The sequence below is a fragment of the Petaurus breviceps genome, unplaced genomic scaffold, assembly GCF_028583685.1.
Source record: "Petaurus breviceps papuanus isolate PSGF00001 unplaced genomic scaffold, PetGlider_PUasm1.0 171, whole genome shotgun sequence".
In the NCBI taxonomy this organism is placed as follows: domain Eukaryota; kingdom Metazoa; phylum Chordata; class Mammalia; order Diprotodontia; family Petauridae; genus Petaurus; species Petaurus breviceps.
In genome coordinates, this window is record NW_027185754.1 from 18,496,788 (window position 1) to 18,514,932 (window position 18,145).

Consider the following 18,145-nt stretch of genomic DNA (forward strand, 5'->3'; position numbering starts at 1 on the left):
AATGATAAGAATTACTTAGTTGTTAGTTTATAAAGAGACCAAAATTAAACTTAAGGAATGGTGATAGATATTGGTTAACCTGCTTGAAAAAAAAACACAAGCCCAGCTATTAATGTACCTTCCTGTTTTATGCCTTCTTCTCTTTAACATCATTTAGCTTTGGCAGATAACAGATTTTGATCCCCCTGGTAGTAAAAGACTTTCAGCCATTAATTTTACTTTAGGTCTGTGTTTTAAAATAAAAATTTGTATGATTCATTGGCCTACTTAAATTATTGAAATTTATAATTCTATTCTAATAAGTAGGCTTTCAACCTCACAAAATTATATTTTAACCTGGTTTATTGATCCCATTATTTCCTTATTAATTAGGCCTTAGTGATATAATAGTCTTCTTCTTATTGTTGTTAAGGGTATAGATGTTTGAATCAGTTGGCATTAATGTGCATATATGAAACAGTTTAATAGCCTTAGTTTTCTGGTGGTACACTTTATGAACACTAATTCACTTTTGGTTGAAGAGGTATAATTAATGACTTTAACATCATTAATTTTAAATTAATCTCAAGTACACTGGTAAAAATTGGATTGACCTAAAGTTGTATCTTTATGACCTCTAGACCGTTTTTAAAAGAAGTGCCTAAAGAAAGTAGCAAAAGCTACAGGTTCCAAATAGCCCTTTTTACTACTCAAGTCTACGTGTGGGGCTCTGTGTATTTATATATCACAGAGTAAAGCAAAGAAAGCAAAGTTGCTCTTTAAGTGAAATTGCAAAGGTTGACTGCTTTTAGCACTCAGGAAGTTTAGATTTCACAAGTCCTAGGAATGTCAGAATATTTTTAACCAGTTGACAATATTGAAGTAATCAAGATCACATATTTGGTTTAAAGAACGTGTAGAACAGATACTTACATTTTCTTCCTTAAAGTTTTTTATATTCATTAATATGAATATATAGGGAAAAAAATAGATCTTTAAAACTAAAAACAGATTTAAAATTTATAAGGTAGATGTGACTTAATGAATGGTGCATTACGCTAGTAGTCTTAGATGGTATTTGGGCATTCTCCTTTTTTAGCAAAAAGAATAAAAAAAGTTACTGTCTTCATGTATGTGTGTGTACATATATATATATTATATATATATACATATATATATGTGCATTTGATAAAAATCAAAACTCTTCCTTCAGCTGTTCTGTGAGATGTAGTAAAATTAAACTTTGAGTCTCAGTTTTCTCACCTGTAAAATGGGCTACTTATGAAGAAAGGGACAATCATCACCATTTTAAAGCAGTATTTCTAAGAACAAAGTTAAGACATTTTTCTCATGATGAGATCAAGTGACAGGTTACCCTTTTTGCCAGAGTAGGTGGGGATTTTCTGACTTTATATAGGTAGATCCAGCGCTGTGTGTGTGTGCATGTGTGTTTATGACAGCTCTTCCCTTTTGTTACTTGTTAACTTTAAAGTTTAGTAAATAGACTTTTGCCCCTACTAGTAATGTTGTGTATTGAGGGATGGAACTGAGGGTCGGGGAGACAAGGTACATACAATTCAAAATGAAGTTAGACTTTCTTTTTTCATGGTTGAATTTAAACTAAGCAAAAGGTATCAATATCATCATGTACTTCCTCCAGTGTCTCTCAATACTTTTCTGACTTTAATTTATAGGTATACAACTTGTATCCCTACAGAGTTACAATAACAAGCTCATTACAATATAAGTCTTGTTTAGTGAATTCTCTTGTTGTATACTCGAGAGATAGCCCAATAGTCTATAGGATTTCATTGCCTTCTGTCAGTAGTTTATACCTTTTTGCTCACCTGCTTTTGTTTTGATCTTTTATGAAACCTTTTTTGTAGTCAATGATAGAACGCCTAAAAATGTTTTAATTCTAAAAATATATAAAGCAAATAGCTAACTTAAGTTGTGGTGGCCTTTCAAAAAAATAAATGTTAAGTTACAATAATTTTTTTTTTAAGCAATTGGGGTTAAGTAACTTGCTCAAGGTTACACGGCCAGTTATTTCTGGGTGTGGTGCTGAGTATCTGAGCCCAGATCTGATCCAGGTCATCCTGACATCTCAGATCTCTGTGCTCAAGTCACACCTAATTCTTACTACCTATGTCAGTGGGCAAATCACTCAGCCTCAGTGCCCCAGGGAAACTGGAGTTTGAAAACAGTTGCTGATCTGCTGTGATAGTGGCAGTTGGCTTCCATATAACCATAGGAAGGGAATTTGGGGGGCACAGGGTGAATCAAGGTCAAATTTTATTCCTGAGAATTTTCTCCTCTATTTCAAATGCTAATGAAAGGACATTTGGATGCCCATGAGAGCCATTGACTTGAGATTACAAATCAATATAAGATATCAAATTGATGTGATCTCTAAGATTAGAAACCAATGGCTTTTCAGTGTTGTTCATACAAACCAAGATGGGATCAATTATCCAGATTAGTTACTGTGTTAAACATAGATAATAAATAATCCCTTTATTGGTCTGATTCTTTTTGAAATAACAAACTTGAAAAATTATTTAAAGGAAGCAGATGGTATAGCTTTTGAGTGTTGGTTGAATCTGGTTTCAGAGGACTTCAGTTCACATACTGGCTCTGCCATTTAATATCGAATCAAACTTTTTCTGGGCCTCAGTTCTTTCATCTGTAAAATGATGGGTTTGGATTTGACTTCTGCATCATATTAGCTGAACCATTTCAGAATTAGAATTTCTGAAATATTGGTTCTATTACAAATATACTCTTCTGAAAAAAGTTTCAAAGGTAATTGAATTCAAGCATACGTTCAACAAACAAGTATCTTTATGCAGAGCTAAATATTAGGTGTTAGAGAAAATAAAATTTAGTTAAATAAGATAAAAAAATTTGAACATTGAGTTTTAAGGAACTTACTTTACTGACAGTTATTTTAAATAAATGTACAGTTCTCTTAAATAGGTCACCACCACACTGTGGTATTTTATTTACCACTCTCCTAATTTTCAATAAGGCAGAGTAGCTTTCTTAGCTTGCTAATTTTAGCAAACCCTAATTGCTTCTCCTAGCTGTAAACTCCAGGCCAAGAGAGAATTGTGGATCTCTTTAAAAAAAAGTTATTACAAATATTTGTAAAAATTCTCTTGGAAAAAAATGTGTACATCAGGAAGACATAATCACAAATATTCCATAGAAAAATACATCTCTTACATGACTTGATGTACTGAAAATCAAATGTTAGTTGGGATCTTCTTCTGGTGGTACAACTTCCATAAGCATCTGTAAGTGCATGGTCATGGGTTCTGAAATCCCAAATTTGATATAATTAGAAATATGTATTATAGGTGACATTTAATACATACAATCATTAAAAGTCTGTCAGAATTTATTACTTTGATTAGAGATTTTTACTGTTCACTGCCTATAATACAGGGTGTCCCAAAAGTCTTGGTGTAAATTTGTGCAGATTTAAGCTTTTGTCACTGAAAATGGCAAAGGAAACAGAATAATAGCCTAAAACTGCAAAGTTTTAAATATTAATAAGATTAGCACTTAAGACTTTTAGGACATGCTCTCCATACACATTTCTACAAGCCAGAACTGTCCCCTATATGTTATTCCCTGGAGAATAATAGTTACTTGAGGTTGTTAAGGTATGTGGAAGAAGCCACTTCATAGAATCTTGAATAGGAAGGAATCGGAGTTCATCTGACCTAACTATACCTAAACATGAATTCCCTCTGCTGCGCAAAAGTCCTTCTGTCTTTGAAGACTTACACTTCTATACAGCCCTGTCTATGTTTGGATACCTCTAATTTTTTAGGAAGTTTTTCCTTACATCAACTCTAAGTCTATTGTTCTGCCCTCTTAGGGTCAAGCAAAATTCCTCCAATCACTCTTCCATATTTCAGACTTTTAGATGCTTGAAGATGGTTATCATGTCTTCCCTATGAGTTCTCCAGGCTCAACATCCCCTTTTCTTCACATCCTCTTCCTAAGGTAGTATCTCTAGCCTCTTCACTGTCTTAGCTGTCCTTTGTTTTCTTGATTTATCTTTCTTAAAATGATACCCAGAACTGAAAACAGTACTCTGGATGAGTTCTAATCAGGGCATAATGTTCTTGACATTGTAACTTGTTAATACAATCTGATTGCTGACTCATATCGAACTTGAGGTCCGCTTAAAACCTCCAGATGGTTTTCAGATGAACTGTAAAGTCAGATCTATTCCATCTCATATTTATGAAACCAATTTTTGTTTTTAGTTTGTAACATTCACTTTTATAAGATTTTGAGTTCTACATTTTCTTCCCCCTCCTTCCACTCTCCCCTTCCCAAGACAGTGTGTGATCTGATATAGACTATACATGTCCAATCATATTAAGTATATTTCCACATTAGTCATGTTGTAAAAAATTAGAATCAAGGGGGGAAACCATGAGAAAAAAGAAACAAAAAAATTAGTATGCTTCAATCTGCATTCAGACTCCATAGTTCTTTCTCTGGATATGGATAGCATTTAGAAACTGATTTTTTAAACTCAAGTATAGGAATTTATATTCATCCCTGTTCAATTTCATCTTGTTGATCCATTTTTTATCTGTGATTGATTATTAGTCTGATGTTCTAGACTTTTGAGAACTTTTTGTATTCTTATTCTTAACCTGTCAGCTATCTGTTTCAGTTTTGTACCATCTGCACATTTGATAATTAGGCCATCTATACCTCTATCCAAGTCACTGGCAAAAATGTTAAAAAATGAGGGTCAAGCAAGAATCTTTAGAGCATTCCACTAGACACTTTGCCTTATCTCCCATCCTATAATCCCTCTTCTGATTTTAGCATCCTAGGATGTAGTTAATATGACCTGGTGACTTGAACTCATCCAAGGCAAGCTAGGCACTATCTACCTATGATCTTGGATTTCAGTTCTCTATCAGAGTTTTTGTATGTCCTTTTGAATCCAGAGATTATCCTCTTTGCCAGGAAAAAAGAAAACCAAAATCAAAAGATTTGGCCTTATGCATAGATGTCACTGACCAACTCAGATTTTTTGTTGAATCATCTCTACCTTTACACAGTTTCCCTTCCTCCTGAACACGATTTTCTGCTTGAGTCTCATTCTTGGTAGCTTTTCATTGTTTTGAGCTGACATCCTAAAGAATTTAGTCCCCAGGATTCTACCTATTTCTTCTCTGAACCCTTTGAAATCTGCTCCATAAAATCATAAGGGATGTCATTTTGTCTGGTTTTCTCTCCTCTGTCATGAATTCTAAGATAGAGTGGTTACTTATTTCCAAGGTTTGCATCATTTCCTGGAGCACAGATCCAAGACGTTAATGGAGGACCTCCCAAAGTTTGTCAAAAAATAGTTAACTTCTGGTAATGGACCTGCACACTAATGATACTGTCAGGAGCCTAGAAACTATTGCCAAGGATTATGAAGTGATGAATAAAGAACTAAGGGCCAGTAAGGACACAAGGTGTATTTACCTCACTGCTTCCCCAGTAGAGGCAGGTTATGATAAGGGGGGAAAAATTGTATTTAGAAGTGAACTACTTTGTCCAAAAGTAAAATGCAGTCCTCTAGGGGGCAGTGGGTCCCCTCTTACTGAAGAACTAGATGAACAGAAACAAGATGAGTACTTGTAAGTAATGTTAGAGAAAGAATTGTAGAAAAAAGATAAGGAGTCAGATTAAATTACCGTGTGAGTTTCCTTCCAACCCAGGTACTGTGAGAGATTAGTGCCTACTGGAGACACAGAACTCTTAACATCATGGAAAAGCCAAAGGTGTGTGGGAAAGTCAGGACATATTTGCATCAATGGCCCATGATACTAGAAATACTGAATCATAAATCACAATAATTACCTGAAATTTTAAGAATGGGTAGAACCTTTCAAATTAATAAAAGAATAGAAGGCAATTCTTCCTACATAGTTGATTTATACTGGCATGACACATCTATATCAGTACAAAAATATAAAATTTTTTAAAGGTTTTAAATCAAAATTTTTAAAGATTTGCTAAGGAATCAAATAGGAGTAGGATTTCTGGAATATAACATAAGAGGGTTGACAGGGGGCAGCTAGGTGGTGCAGTGAACAGAGCACTGGCCTTGGAGTCAGGAGGACCTGAGTTCAAATCCAGCCTCAGACACTTAACACTTACTAGCTGTGTGACCTTGGGCAAGTCACTTAACCCCAATTGCCCTGCCTTTCCCCCTCCAAAAAGCAAAACATTAAAATTAAAAAAAAGGGTTGACAGTCTCTTGGACAAGCATGGAGGGCACCTAACAGGCTAAAAGGTTATTTGGCAAGCGTCTTGCAAATCAAATCAAAAGGGTGTTCAATTTAAAAATATTTTGAAAGAGAAGTCTACTTATGTATATTCATAAAGCTAGATAACAGTACAATAGAGAGGTAGCTACAGGGAAGGAGAAGAGAGCAATTAAGACAAAGGAGACAAAAATCCGATAAAGAAAAACTCTTGGCTTCATTAACGGATGTCAGAAGTATAGACAATAAACTAAAGGAATGAGAGGTTCTAATGTAAGGAATCATTAGGAATATATGATGAAGGTCCATAAGGTCAAAACTAGTCATGTATGGCTGTGAGTGCTATAGAATTGATGCTTTCAAACTGTGGTGTTGGCAAAGACTTATGGGAGACCTTTGGACAGCAAGGAGATAAAATCCACCAAGACTTAAATTAACTCAGACCATTTGCTGGAAGGTCAAATACTGAAGCTGAAGGTGAAATGCGTTGGCCACATAATGAGAAGTTGGAACTCATTGTAAAAAAAAAAAACCCTGATGTTGGGAAAGATTGAAGGCAAAAGGAGAAGGAACAGCAGAGGGTGAGATACATAGATAATGTCATGGAAGACTGAACAGGAGCTTGGACAGGCTTTAGAAGGTAGTGGAGGGTAGCAGGCCTTGCATGCTATGGTCAATGTGTCACAAAGAGTCAGATACAACTGAACAATGACAACAACAAAGTTGGCCTTATGTGTAGCACAGATTTTTTGGGGTGAAACCTATGACTGGAATATGGTTCTGGATTGATTTACTTTATTATTATTTTTAATGGACAAGTAAAAAGGGTATGAGTAGGTGGCACTGGATAGTAAAATATAGATAATCATGAAAGGAAACCCAGGATCCAGGGTAGAAAGGCATAATGAAAATCATTTGGATGATTTCAATCGAGGGAGAAATGGAAGCAATTTTATCATTAGAGTTTACTATGTACCTACCACCTGAATAGAAAGAGGAACTAGATGAAGAATTTGAAAAAGATTATAGGATCATAGATATATTTAATTTTTTAATGGACAAAAATGTTTTCTTGCCCTTCCACCTTTCTATCTCCCCCCCATTAAAAAAATAAAATTAGTAAAAATATGCATAGTCAAGCAAAACAAATTCCCATAGTAGCCATATCCCAACAATATGTTTCATTCTTCACTCTGAGCTTTTCTATCAGGAAATGGGTAGCTGGCTTCATCTTCACTTCTCTGGGATCTTAGCGGACCACAGATTTAGAGCTAGCAGGGACCATTATCAGAGAAGTTAACTGACTTCCCCAAAGTCAGACAGGCAGTAAATAGCAGAGCCAGGATTTAGACCTAGGCTTTCTGATGCCAGATCCAGAGCTCTTCCCACTAAACCAAACAGCCTCCCTTAGAGGCATGACAGATTGGTGATGAAGGACTCCAGTTAGCCAGACATTTGTTAGAAAGCCCTCTGCAACAAAGAGAAGCACTGAGAGCTTCTTGATTTTCTTTAATTATAATGGAGTCCTAGAAAAGCTGGAGTAGCCAACAACAGGAAATTCTGTATTTAATTATTTCTATCTGGAAAAGCTGGTGGCAATGTGGGAAGGATAAGAGCCTTGTAGGGAAATGACTGGCTCCCTCCTAGATACTATGATAGAGAAGAAAGTTAGGCATAGTCTGACGTGCACCCAAGATTTTGGAAAAGGAAATTTCAAAGGTTTCAAAGGCTTTATCAACTAAAATTCTACAGGGAAAGCCAGATCATAATAGATGGCAGATAATAGAGGATGAACATCATTGTGGCATGGTCCTATAAAAAGAATATCAATAGTATATAATAAGCTATGCCAGGGGAAGAAAGTGAGGCAATAAAAAAAAAGACTTTTTATCTACAACCAGAAAAGGGTTTTTAAAAAAGGGATAGGACCAGGAATGTACTCCTAGGGCTCTCTGAAAATTCATAACACAGTTTTAAGTTTAATATGCATAGACAATCAACAAGAGAATAAATTAGACCCTGATCTGTAAATCTGTCAATTTCTGAAGGGTAAATGCTCACAATGAAAATTTAACAGTGGCTCTCAAGGAGGTAAAAGTTTGCTTTAACCTCCACTCTCAGATAGAACTACTGTTTGGGATGAATAGGGTGATAATGACAGAGAGAAGACAGAATTTCTTGATTCCTTTCATTTCCCTTTATAAAGGAAGATGACCTTTGGAATGAAAAGGAAAGAACAAAAATGATAACAAGGATTTACTACCCAAGATGACTAAAGAAAAAAAGCAGTAGCTAGCTGCCTGCATGAATTCCAGTCATCTGACCCAGATTAACTATATCCTCAGGTCCTGAAAGAACTGGCTGATGCGATTTTTGAGCCATTGGTGGTCAGCAGTATGTGAAAGAACATAAAGAATAAGAGAGAGCTATAGAAGGGCATACGCCGTCTGGAATTTCAAAAAAAGGGGTAAAAGTTATCTGCAATCTATAGGCCGGCTAGTAAGCTTGCCTTTGATTTCCTGGGAAATTTTTAGAACAGATCAATAAGGAAGCCAGTGAATCTTTAGAAAAGGAAGAGAGGATTACAAAGGTTTCATCAAGAACAGCTCATGTCAGACTAATCTTACTTGGTTTTCTGTTAGTGTAGATCAAGGTTATGCTCTAGATGGAATTTATATGCATATTAGCAGAGCGTTTGATAAAGTATCTCATACGATTTTGTGGAAAAGATGGAGATAGAAATTAGATAACAATACAAAACGGATGGATTTGGAACTGGTTGAATGGCCAGAACTGGTTCAATGTCAGCTTGGCAGGGGCTTGACCCTATGTTATTTCATATTTTTATCAGTGATTTGAATAAAGGCATAGATGACATGCCTATTAAATTTGTGGATGACACAAAGCTTGGAGATAACTAATACTTTGGACAAGAGAGCCAGGATCCAAAAACCTTGGTAGGTTAGAGCACTTGAGATGAATGAAATAAGATGAAATTCAATAGGGGGAAATTTAAAGTCTTATACTTGGGTCAAAAAAAAAAAGCCCAACCAATTTCAAAGTACAAGATGTGGGGGAGGAAGACTAGATAATAGTTTGTCTAAAAATATTACATTTAGAATTAAATTACTAACTAAATATTAAATTTTGAATTAAATATTAAATTTAGAGCTGCAAGGGATCTTAGAGGTCGATTAGTCCCATTTTACAGATGAGAAAACTGAGGTTCAGAGACAGTAAAGTGGAAAAACTGAGAATCATGAACTCATCACCTCTGAATTGAAATTCAGTCATTTTTCCTGTACCCACAGGCACAAGCTCTAATGGACAAGGTCCATTTTAGTGGACCACAAGGTCAGTATGAGTCCACTGTGTGATATGGGAGCCAAAAAAAGCTCACAGGATCTTAGGCTGCATCAAGAGAGGCATAGCTTCCAGGAAGAAAGAGATGGTCATTTTTTCTGTGCTCTAATCAGAGCACATCTACAGGTTTATGTCCCATTTTGGGTACTTTTGTTTAGAAAGGTCGTTAACAAGTTGACAGGTCTAGATAAAAGGACAACTAAGATGAAGAGGGGTCACATGAGGATAGGTGAAATGTATGAAGTCAAATTTATCTCAAATTAGTATTATATATTTATATATAATTATAAATTTTATTTTATAAAATATATATTTTATAAAATATATAAATAATATTTTATAAAATATATATTTTATATATATATATTTATATATATATATATAAAACCTTGCTTGTTATACCCATACCTGGTATATTTGTATGAAAACATCTAGACCACAGATTTTTTTCTCCTCTGAATTTCTAGGCATTTCTACTTGGTGAACATCCACACACACACGCATACATGCACACACACAGAGGCATTTTTCTTTCTCCCCCATTCCTGTTGATATTAAAGATTTGTAAGAAGCCAGGCAAATGCAGTTGTGCTAGCTCTTGTTTGTTATCAAAGCCAGAGGATGCAGATTTCAGAGGAACTCTGCACAAGGAACAACAAAATGAAAACTGGTACTTATAAGCACAATCAGTCAAAACTATTTGGTATTGTTAAAATAACAATAGAAGGGTGGATCAGTGGAACAAACCTGATAAGCAACAGTAAGGAGTCAGAAACAGCAGCCCAGTGTTTGATAAGCACAAATTACTGGGAAAAAACTCCTTATTTGTCAAGAACTAATGGGAAAACTGGAAAGCAGTTTGGCAGAAATTTGGTTTAAACCAGTATTTATAACATTTGCAACCATAAACTCCAAATGGATAATTGACTTGACTATAAAAAGTCACAGGATAAAAAAAATTATAGGGCCGGCTAGGTGGTGCAGTGAGTAAAGTGCCAGCCCCAGAGTCAGAAGGCTCTGAGTTTGGTTCCGGCCTCAGACACTTAACACAAAAAAACTAGCCATGTAACCTTGGGCAAGTTACTTAACCCCAATTGCCCTCCAAAAGGCAAAAAGAAAAAAAAGTATAGAAGAATGAAGAAGAGCTATTTTTCCACTGCTATGGCTAGGGGAACAATTTTTTTGGACTTTTTTTCTGATTTATTATTTACTTATTTTAAACTTTTTGGGGGAAATTAAAAAAATTTATATCTTTTGTTTTTACATAATTTTCATTTCTAAATATACGCCTTCCCAACCTCATACAATGACCTTCAGAAAGTCATCCTTTATAATAAAGGAAAAAAAGGAAAAAAAAATCTAACACACCAACTGAGTCTGACAGTGCATGTAATATTCTACACTTACAGTCTCCCAATTCTTCAATGACATAAGGGAGGTTTATTTTCTTACCTCCTCCTTAGGAGTCAAACTTGGTCATTTTAATTAGACAGTTTTAATTTCACTTTTATTTTGCTCTTTCATTTTATACTGTTGTAGTCATTGTATTTATTGTTTTCCTGATTCGGTTTACATCACTTTTTATCAGTTCACATAACTTCTAGTGTTTTATATTCCTCAGATCTTAGAGGACAGTAATATGACATAACATTCATGTGTCAAAATTTGTTTACCCACTCCTCCAACTGATGAGTATCTACCTTATTTCCAGTTCTTTTTCTTCTTCTTTTTTTGCTTTTTGGAGGGCAACTGGGGTTAAGTGACTTGCCCAAAGTCATACAGCTAGTAAGTGTGTCAAGTATCTGAGGTCACATTTGAACTCAGGTCTTCCTGACTCCAAGGCCGGTGCTCTATTCACTGCACCACCTAGCCGCCCCAGTTCTTTGCAACTATAGAAATGCTATAAATATTTTGGCATTGGCTACTCTTATCAATAATATGATCCACAACAATTCCAAAGGACTCATAATGAAAAATGCTATTTAATTTCAGAAAGGGAAATGATAAACTCTGGGTATGGATTGAACATTTTTTCCACTTAATTTTTCTTGCCTTTTTTTTCAACATGGCTAATAGGGAAATATGTTTTGCATGACTTCATTTGTATAACGGGTATCTTATTGCTTGCCTTCTCAATGGTTGAGGTAATGATTGGTGGAGGAAAGGAAAGAACTTAGAACTAAAAATAACTTTTTTTCAAAAAAACGTAAAAAAACATTTTTTTGGTGTATTTTGGATGTTTCTTTTCATTTTCTCCTTGGGGTGTATGGCTAGCAATGGGATCTCTAGCTCAAAGTATTTTAGTCATGTTTTCAACAAAATTCTAAAGGAATTAGTGTACCTGTCTTTCTGTAATCCCTCTGGCACTGACTATCCTTATCTTTTGTTATCTTTGACAATTGACTTAACATGAAGTGAAAACTGAGAGTTATTTTAATTTATGGTAGGAACAGTTAGATGGTGCAATGAATAGAACACCAGGGTTGTTGTGAGGACCAAAGATTTAACAACTATAACATGCTTAGGATAGCACCTGGCATATAGTAAGTGCTATATAAAAATTATCATTATTTCTCTTATTAGTGACTTGAAGCAATCCTTCATAGGTTGTTAATTGTTTGCTATTTTTTAGGGAAATATTTGCTCATATTCTTTCACATACACTGGAGAACAGCTCTTGGTCATATGTAGTTTTGTTGCTTCCCTTCATTTCTTAGGTATCAGACCATTATCAAAGATATTTGAAGTGAGGTTCCCTCTCCCCCCACACATTTTATAGCTTCTCTTCTTATCTGGCTTATTTTTCGTGATTACTTCCATTCCTTGTTTGGTGAAGAGCTCTCAAGGGGAATAGTTCTTTACTAAAAAAAGGTAGAAAGCTGATCATAAAAGAAAACAAATTATATTTATATTACATTAAAATGTAAAGCCTTTATGTGAACAAAATCACTGAAGATTGAATATAAAGAAATTGACAAGTGGGGAAAGTAGTTACATCAAATATCACTGATAAAAGTCTAATATTCAAGCTATAATGGGAATTGCCACAAATATATGATACCCATAAGAATTTCCTAATAGAGATGTGGTCAAAAAACATGAACAGCTTAAAAAAAATTGCAAAATCTAAATGACTGGATGAAACCATACTCCAAATCACTTATGATGAGAGAAACAAATTAAAACAATTCTGAGTTTTTAACCTCACATCCTACATATTGGCAAAGATGAAAAAGATAAAAACAGTCAAGGTTGAACAGGATGTGAGAAGACAGGAACACCAATAACACTTATGGTGAAGCTGTGGATTGGGGCAAGCATCCTGGATGTCAGTTCAGAATTATTAAAAAAAAAAAAGTGACTAACCTTCCAATGAGTGGAACTTGACAGGAAAAACCTAAAGCTTCATGTAAGGAAAAGCTCCCTAATAATTAGAGTTATACAAAAATAGAATGGGCTGCTTTCCTTGGTAGATAAAAGGTTTCACCTTACTTGAGTCTGAGAGATTGTAGGAGGAAGGAAGGAAGAAAATAAACATTTGTTAAATACTTACTATGTGTCAGGCACTGAGCTAAGCACTTTACAAATATGACCTTATTTGATTCTCACAACAATCCGGTAAGGTAGGTACTATTAGTATCCTAATTTTATAGTTGAGGAAACTGAAGGAGAGTTTAAATTACTTGGCCAGAGTCATAGCTAGTAAGTATCTGAGACCAAGTCTTCCTGACTCCCAGTCTAGCACTCTCTACACTATGCTACCCAGATGCTTTCTTATTTAAGTGTAGTTTAGACTAGGTGGACACTGAGATCCCTTATATTTCTCAAATTCAGTGTTTAGTTTAGTTTTTTTTTTTTTTGCTTTTGGAGGACAATTGGGATTAGGTGACTTGCCCAAGGTCACATGGCTAGTTTTTGTATTAAGTGTCTGAGGTCAGATTTGAACTCAGGTCCTCCTGACTCCAGAGCCGGTGCTCTATTCACTGTGCCACCTAGCCGCCCCCAAATTCAGTGTTTTTGTGATTCATTTGACCCAGTGACCCTATTACTGGGCCTATGTCCCAAGGAGGTAAAATAAAGAATCAAAAGTCAAATATAATAAATAATAATAACTAGAATTTCCGTATTCCTTTAATGTATGTTATCTCATTTAATACTCACTGTTCTGCAAGGTAGATACTATTCTTACCTTATTTTGCTGATGAGGAAACAGGGTGAGAAGGGACATGACTTGCCTGGCGACCACACAAGAAGGAAGTGCCAGAGGCAGGATTTAACCTAAAGTTTTCCTGATTCTAAGTAAAGCATTATATCCAGCATTATATCTACCATACCACCTAAATGCCACCCCCCCCCCTGCAATGTTTACATCAAAATAGTAGTAGTTCTTTTTATGGCAGCAAAGAACTGGGAACAAAATGGGTGCCCATCAATTAAAGAATGACTGAAAAATCCATGGTATTAAAAATTTATGGAATATAACTATGTGGTAAGAAATCAATGCAAAGAAACTAATGAAAATTTGCATAAGCTAATGTAGAGTGAAGGGCAGATAAATGGTATAGTAGATAGAGTGCTGGATCAGGAGTCAGGATGATTCATCTTCCTTAGTTCAGATCTGGTCTCAGATACTTAACAGCTGTATGATCCTGGGCAAGTCACTTAAACCCTGTTTGCCTCAGTTTCCTCATCTGTAAAATGAGCTGGAGAAGGAAATGACAAACCTAGTATCTGCCAAGAAAACCCCAAATGGGGTCATGAACAGTCAGACATGACCGAAACGACTCAACAATAACAAATGCCGAGTGAAATCATAAGAAGCCAAAGTACACTATTCATAGTAAGTACAACAGTGTAAATGAGGTCACTAGAAGTAAGCTAACTGAAAGACCAGTGATGGTCTTGGAGCACAGACTGGGAAGCAAACACTCTCTTTGAAACAGAGAAGGGGTCTACAATGTGGCAAACGTTGTCAGATGTGATCAGTGTATCAGGTTGCTGCAATGGGAAGTTTAATTTAATTTGGAGGAAGAGGTGATGCTTTTCCAGAAATGATCATAATGTACTGATAAAAGGCATTAAGAAAACTTTTTCAATAGAAAAGATAGTTCTGTAGAAATAACATTTAACTATATGAACAAATACTCAAATCAGAAAGAGTACAGATATTTTCAGATCTTAAGGTCAGAGACTAGTGCTATGTTTAGTTCAATGCCAACCATATTAGTATTTTACATTGTATAATTTATATCTAATGTATTCACAAGTATTTTTAAAACTAAATTTTATAAATTGAATTTGGCTGTGATTCCTCTGCAAAGACTTCCTAATATTTTTTGTGACTTCTGCATATTAGTTTTTAAATTAACCTAAGTAGACTCATTGGAATATTGTATGCATGATGTTTTATCCTATATACCAAAATTCTACACAGAAAATCCAATATATGAAAAATACAAAATAAACCAAAGCCTCTTCTAGAGTACCTACTCCGCAAAGGGTTGAAGTACTACCTTGGTTACATTTTCTTTCCCTTTTTTTCATAAAGGAAGCTTTATCTGGTATATAATTATTTTGTGCGTTTTGCTAAGACTACTATTTTTGTAATATTTCAATTGAATAATATAACTTTTTCCAGATGTTCCCCATATGCCCTTAAGAAGTATGGATAATCTTGTTCTAATCTGTCTGCCTTTCTTTGACCCACTGCTAACCTGCCCCAGCTGCTACTGAATGCCAGCTCAACTATAATTCCTGTTACTTGGCTAAGCCTTCCCCATTTTCTCCAGACCTGGCTTTATACCTTAAAATCCACAGCACCCACTTGCCCAACATAATCAGACCTTGGAAGACAGCATACCTATTTTTAATAACCATGTAGAAAACTAGTAATAACCCTGCTAGGACTTGATATATTAACCTAGCCATGAATGGGGGTCAGGGGCAAATTAAGTTAATTAATTTCTAAGTGCCATTAGATATTTGATGTTATGGTTCATTCTTTTTTAAAAATATTAAATAATGAGATATGTGTTACATTCCAGTACCCTTAAGTATGACTCTTAGATACAGGAGAATTATTTAAGTGGTCGGTCAATTCTGATTACATTTTCAAACAGAAGTGACTGCTAATACTTAGCACAATCCCTGGCATATAGTAGGTGCTTAATAAATGCTTGCTGACTGACTCCTAAAGACAGTAATTCAATAATTGGATGGAAAATGTCTTGCCTTTTAGTATGAGGTCGTTTTATTCAATGGCAATGTTAAAATGCTCCCTTTTACCTACCAGTTTCAAGAAACAGTTGCTTAGTGTAGACAAATAGCTTATACAATTAATTGTGGAAAACTGGATTTTATTTGCAGAATATTCACAAATCCGTTTCGTTTATACTTACTTGAAATCTTCTGTACCCAGCTGAACTTGTTGTAAACAAAGAGTAAATAAAACAGAAGTCCACTCAGTATAAATAACACGCAATATAGATATGGTAACTCTGGTTTACTGATAATTGGTGCCAATACTAGGTAAATTGAAATAAAAGTCACCAAGATGGGAATTAAAATAGGCACCTGTAAAACAAAGCAACAAATTAATATTGATTATGGTGTTCATTTGTATTCAGATTATGCCTTACCTAACAGAGGAGATCACAGAAGCAGGAATTTGTAGAGAAGCACATTCAATTTCGTCCAATGCCCAAACCCTACTCTGACCTGGTTTCATTACTGATGGTTAAGATTTTGTTTCAGGCTGACACAGTAGCTCTTTAAAACAAAACTCTAGATCTCTTATTAGCAGCTTTAAATAATTCTCATTTTTGTTATTTTTAATTAAGGGTTTTTTTCAATGAACAAAAATGGATTTTTCTGCCTCCCACATCCCCATCCACTACTGGAGGAAAAAAAAAAGAACAAAATTCTCCAAACAGCTATAATATTGTCGGGCAAAACCAATTCACACATTGACCATGTCCAGAAGCTGTCTGCCTCAACCTGTACCCTGAGACCCTTGCATCCCTGTCAGGAGGTGGGTATATGCTTCATAACTGCTCATCTGAAATCGTGGTTGGTTATGGCACAGATCGGGGTTCTTAAGTCTTTCAAAAATAATTCCAACTTCTACAACACTTCCCTAATAACAGCTTTGTCAGGCATTTAACATACATATTATCTCCATTTTACTAAGGATGAAATAGGCTTTAAGAGGCTACAATTTGCCCCTCGTCAAATAAGTAGGAAGTATGTGAAGTGGGATTTAAACTCATGCTCTGTAACTCTAATTCCAGTGCTGTTTACACTACATCATATTGTCTGTTTCAGATGCTGAATAACTAGCTATGATTTGTTAGTACTTAGTTTTTCCTGGAAGAGGGGCACTGCCACTTGAAGATTTTGGACACAAGAGAACACTAGACACTTGATAGGGGGAGGGATATGCTACTATTTAATTTTCCTGAAGCATTTGGGTGGCAACCATTTATAGGTCACTGCAATACCATGCCCTGGTAGGAGGTTTACTAAAGATTGCCAATACTTCATACACTGCATAAACTTGAAATACCTTCCATGCATGTTTCAACCTTGGTAACATTTTATTAAAAGTGTATATGCATGAATCAGCTAATCCATTTACCGGAGAAGTCTTATGCTATGAAAAGCTATTTCAGAGGTATTTGTGATATCTAATCAGATAAGTAAATAAAAGGATCAAGTTAGTAAATGGTAAAAATTCAATCAACCAATCAACAAGCCCTTAATAAGCATCTAAAACATGTCAGACACTAGAGATACAAAGTCAAAAACAAGAACAGAGCTTGTCCTCAAAGATCTTATAGTCTACTCTCTCCCTACACGATACATGTACCTGTAAGTAAATGTAAAGTGTATGCAAAACAGAATAAAAAAGTAATCAAGAAAGAAAGGAAAGCTAAACCTTAAAGGAAAGGGAGGGCTTTACGCTTTTTAAACAGTAGTACCTACCTTGATAGGTCTTTTCTGGTCTTTCTTTGTAAACCTCATCACAATCAGTCCTGTTACAGTCAGGCCATAAAAGAACCATGAAGCAAAACTGAAGTAGTTAATTAACGTATTTATATCTCCAGGTATGATGTATAGGATAGCAATGATGCCCTAAATAATGAAAAGAATGAATTTTGAGGTTACTAGAAGATAAACATTGTCCCTGATGTCTCTGAAGAAATAATTCCTTCTTATAATGACACAGATTTGAAGAGGTGGCCAAGAGAGGAGGGGAGGTCTTATACTTTGCAAGCAGCAAAGGCAAGCATGAATGCCTATTACTGGTTTCCTTCAAGCTCGTGGAGACAATTTTATATGTCTTATAAGGATTTGTTGTTTCTGTGAGAGAGAGAGAGACAGAGAGAGAGAGAGAGAGAGAGAGAGAGAGACAGAGAGAGACAGAGAGAGAGACAGAGAGACAGAGAGAGAGAAAGAGACAGAGAGAGAGACAGAGAGACAGAGAGAGAGACAGAGAGACAGAGAGA

The 18,145-nt window shown here is 35.3% G+C and overlaps 1 protein-coding gene across 2 annotated transcripts in view; it reads right to left on the reverse strand.

Annotated features, from left to right (window-relative positions):
- Positions 1-73: 73 nt before the first annotated feature.
- The window catches only part of SLC7A9 (solute carrier family 7 member 9), a 52,412-nt gene continuing 34,340 nt past the window's right edge, over positions 74-18,145 (reverse strand). The window contains exons 11-14 of one of the 2 annotated variants that reach the window (XM_069082615.1): positions 17,622-17,771; positions 16,037-16,211; positions 3,208-3,299; positions 74-2,665 (exon numbers count right to left, since the gene is read on the reverse strand). In XM_069082615.1, the coding sequence (XP_068938716.1) occupies positions 3,235-3,299; positions 16,037-16,211; positions 17,622-17,771 (390 nt within the window). In that variant the 3' untranslated portion in view covers positions 74-2,665; positions 3,208-3,234. Of the gene's footprint in view, positions 2,666-2,893; positions 3,300-16,036; positions 16,212-17,621; positions 17,772-18,145 lie in introns of those variants that run through there. The other variant, XM_069082614.1, reaches the window with a different exon arrangement.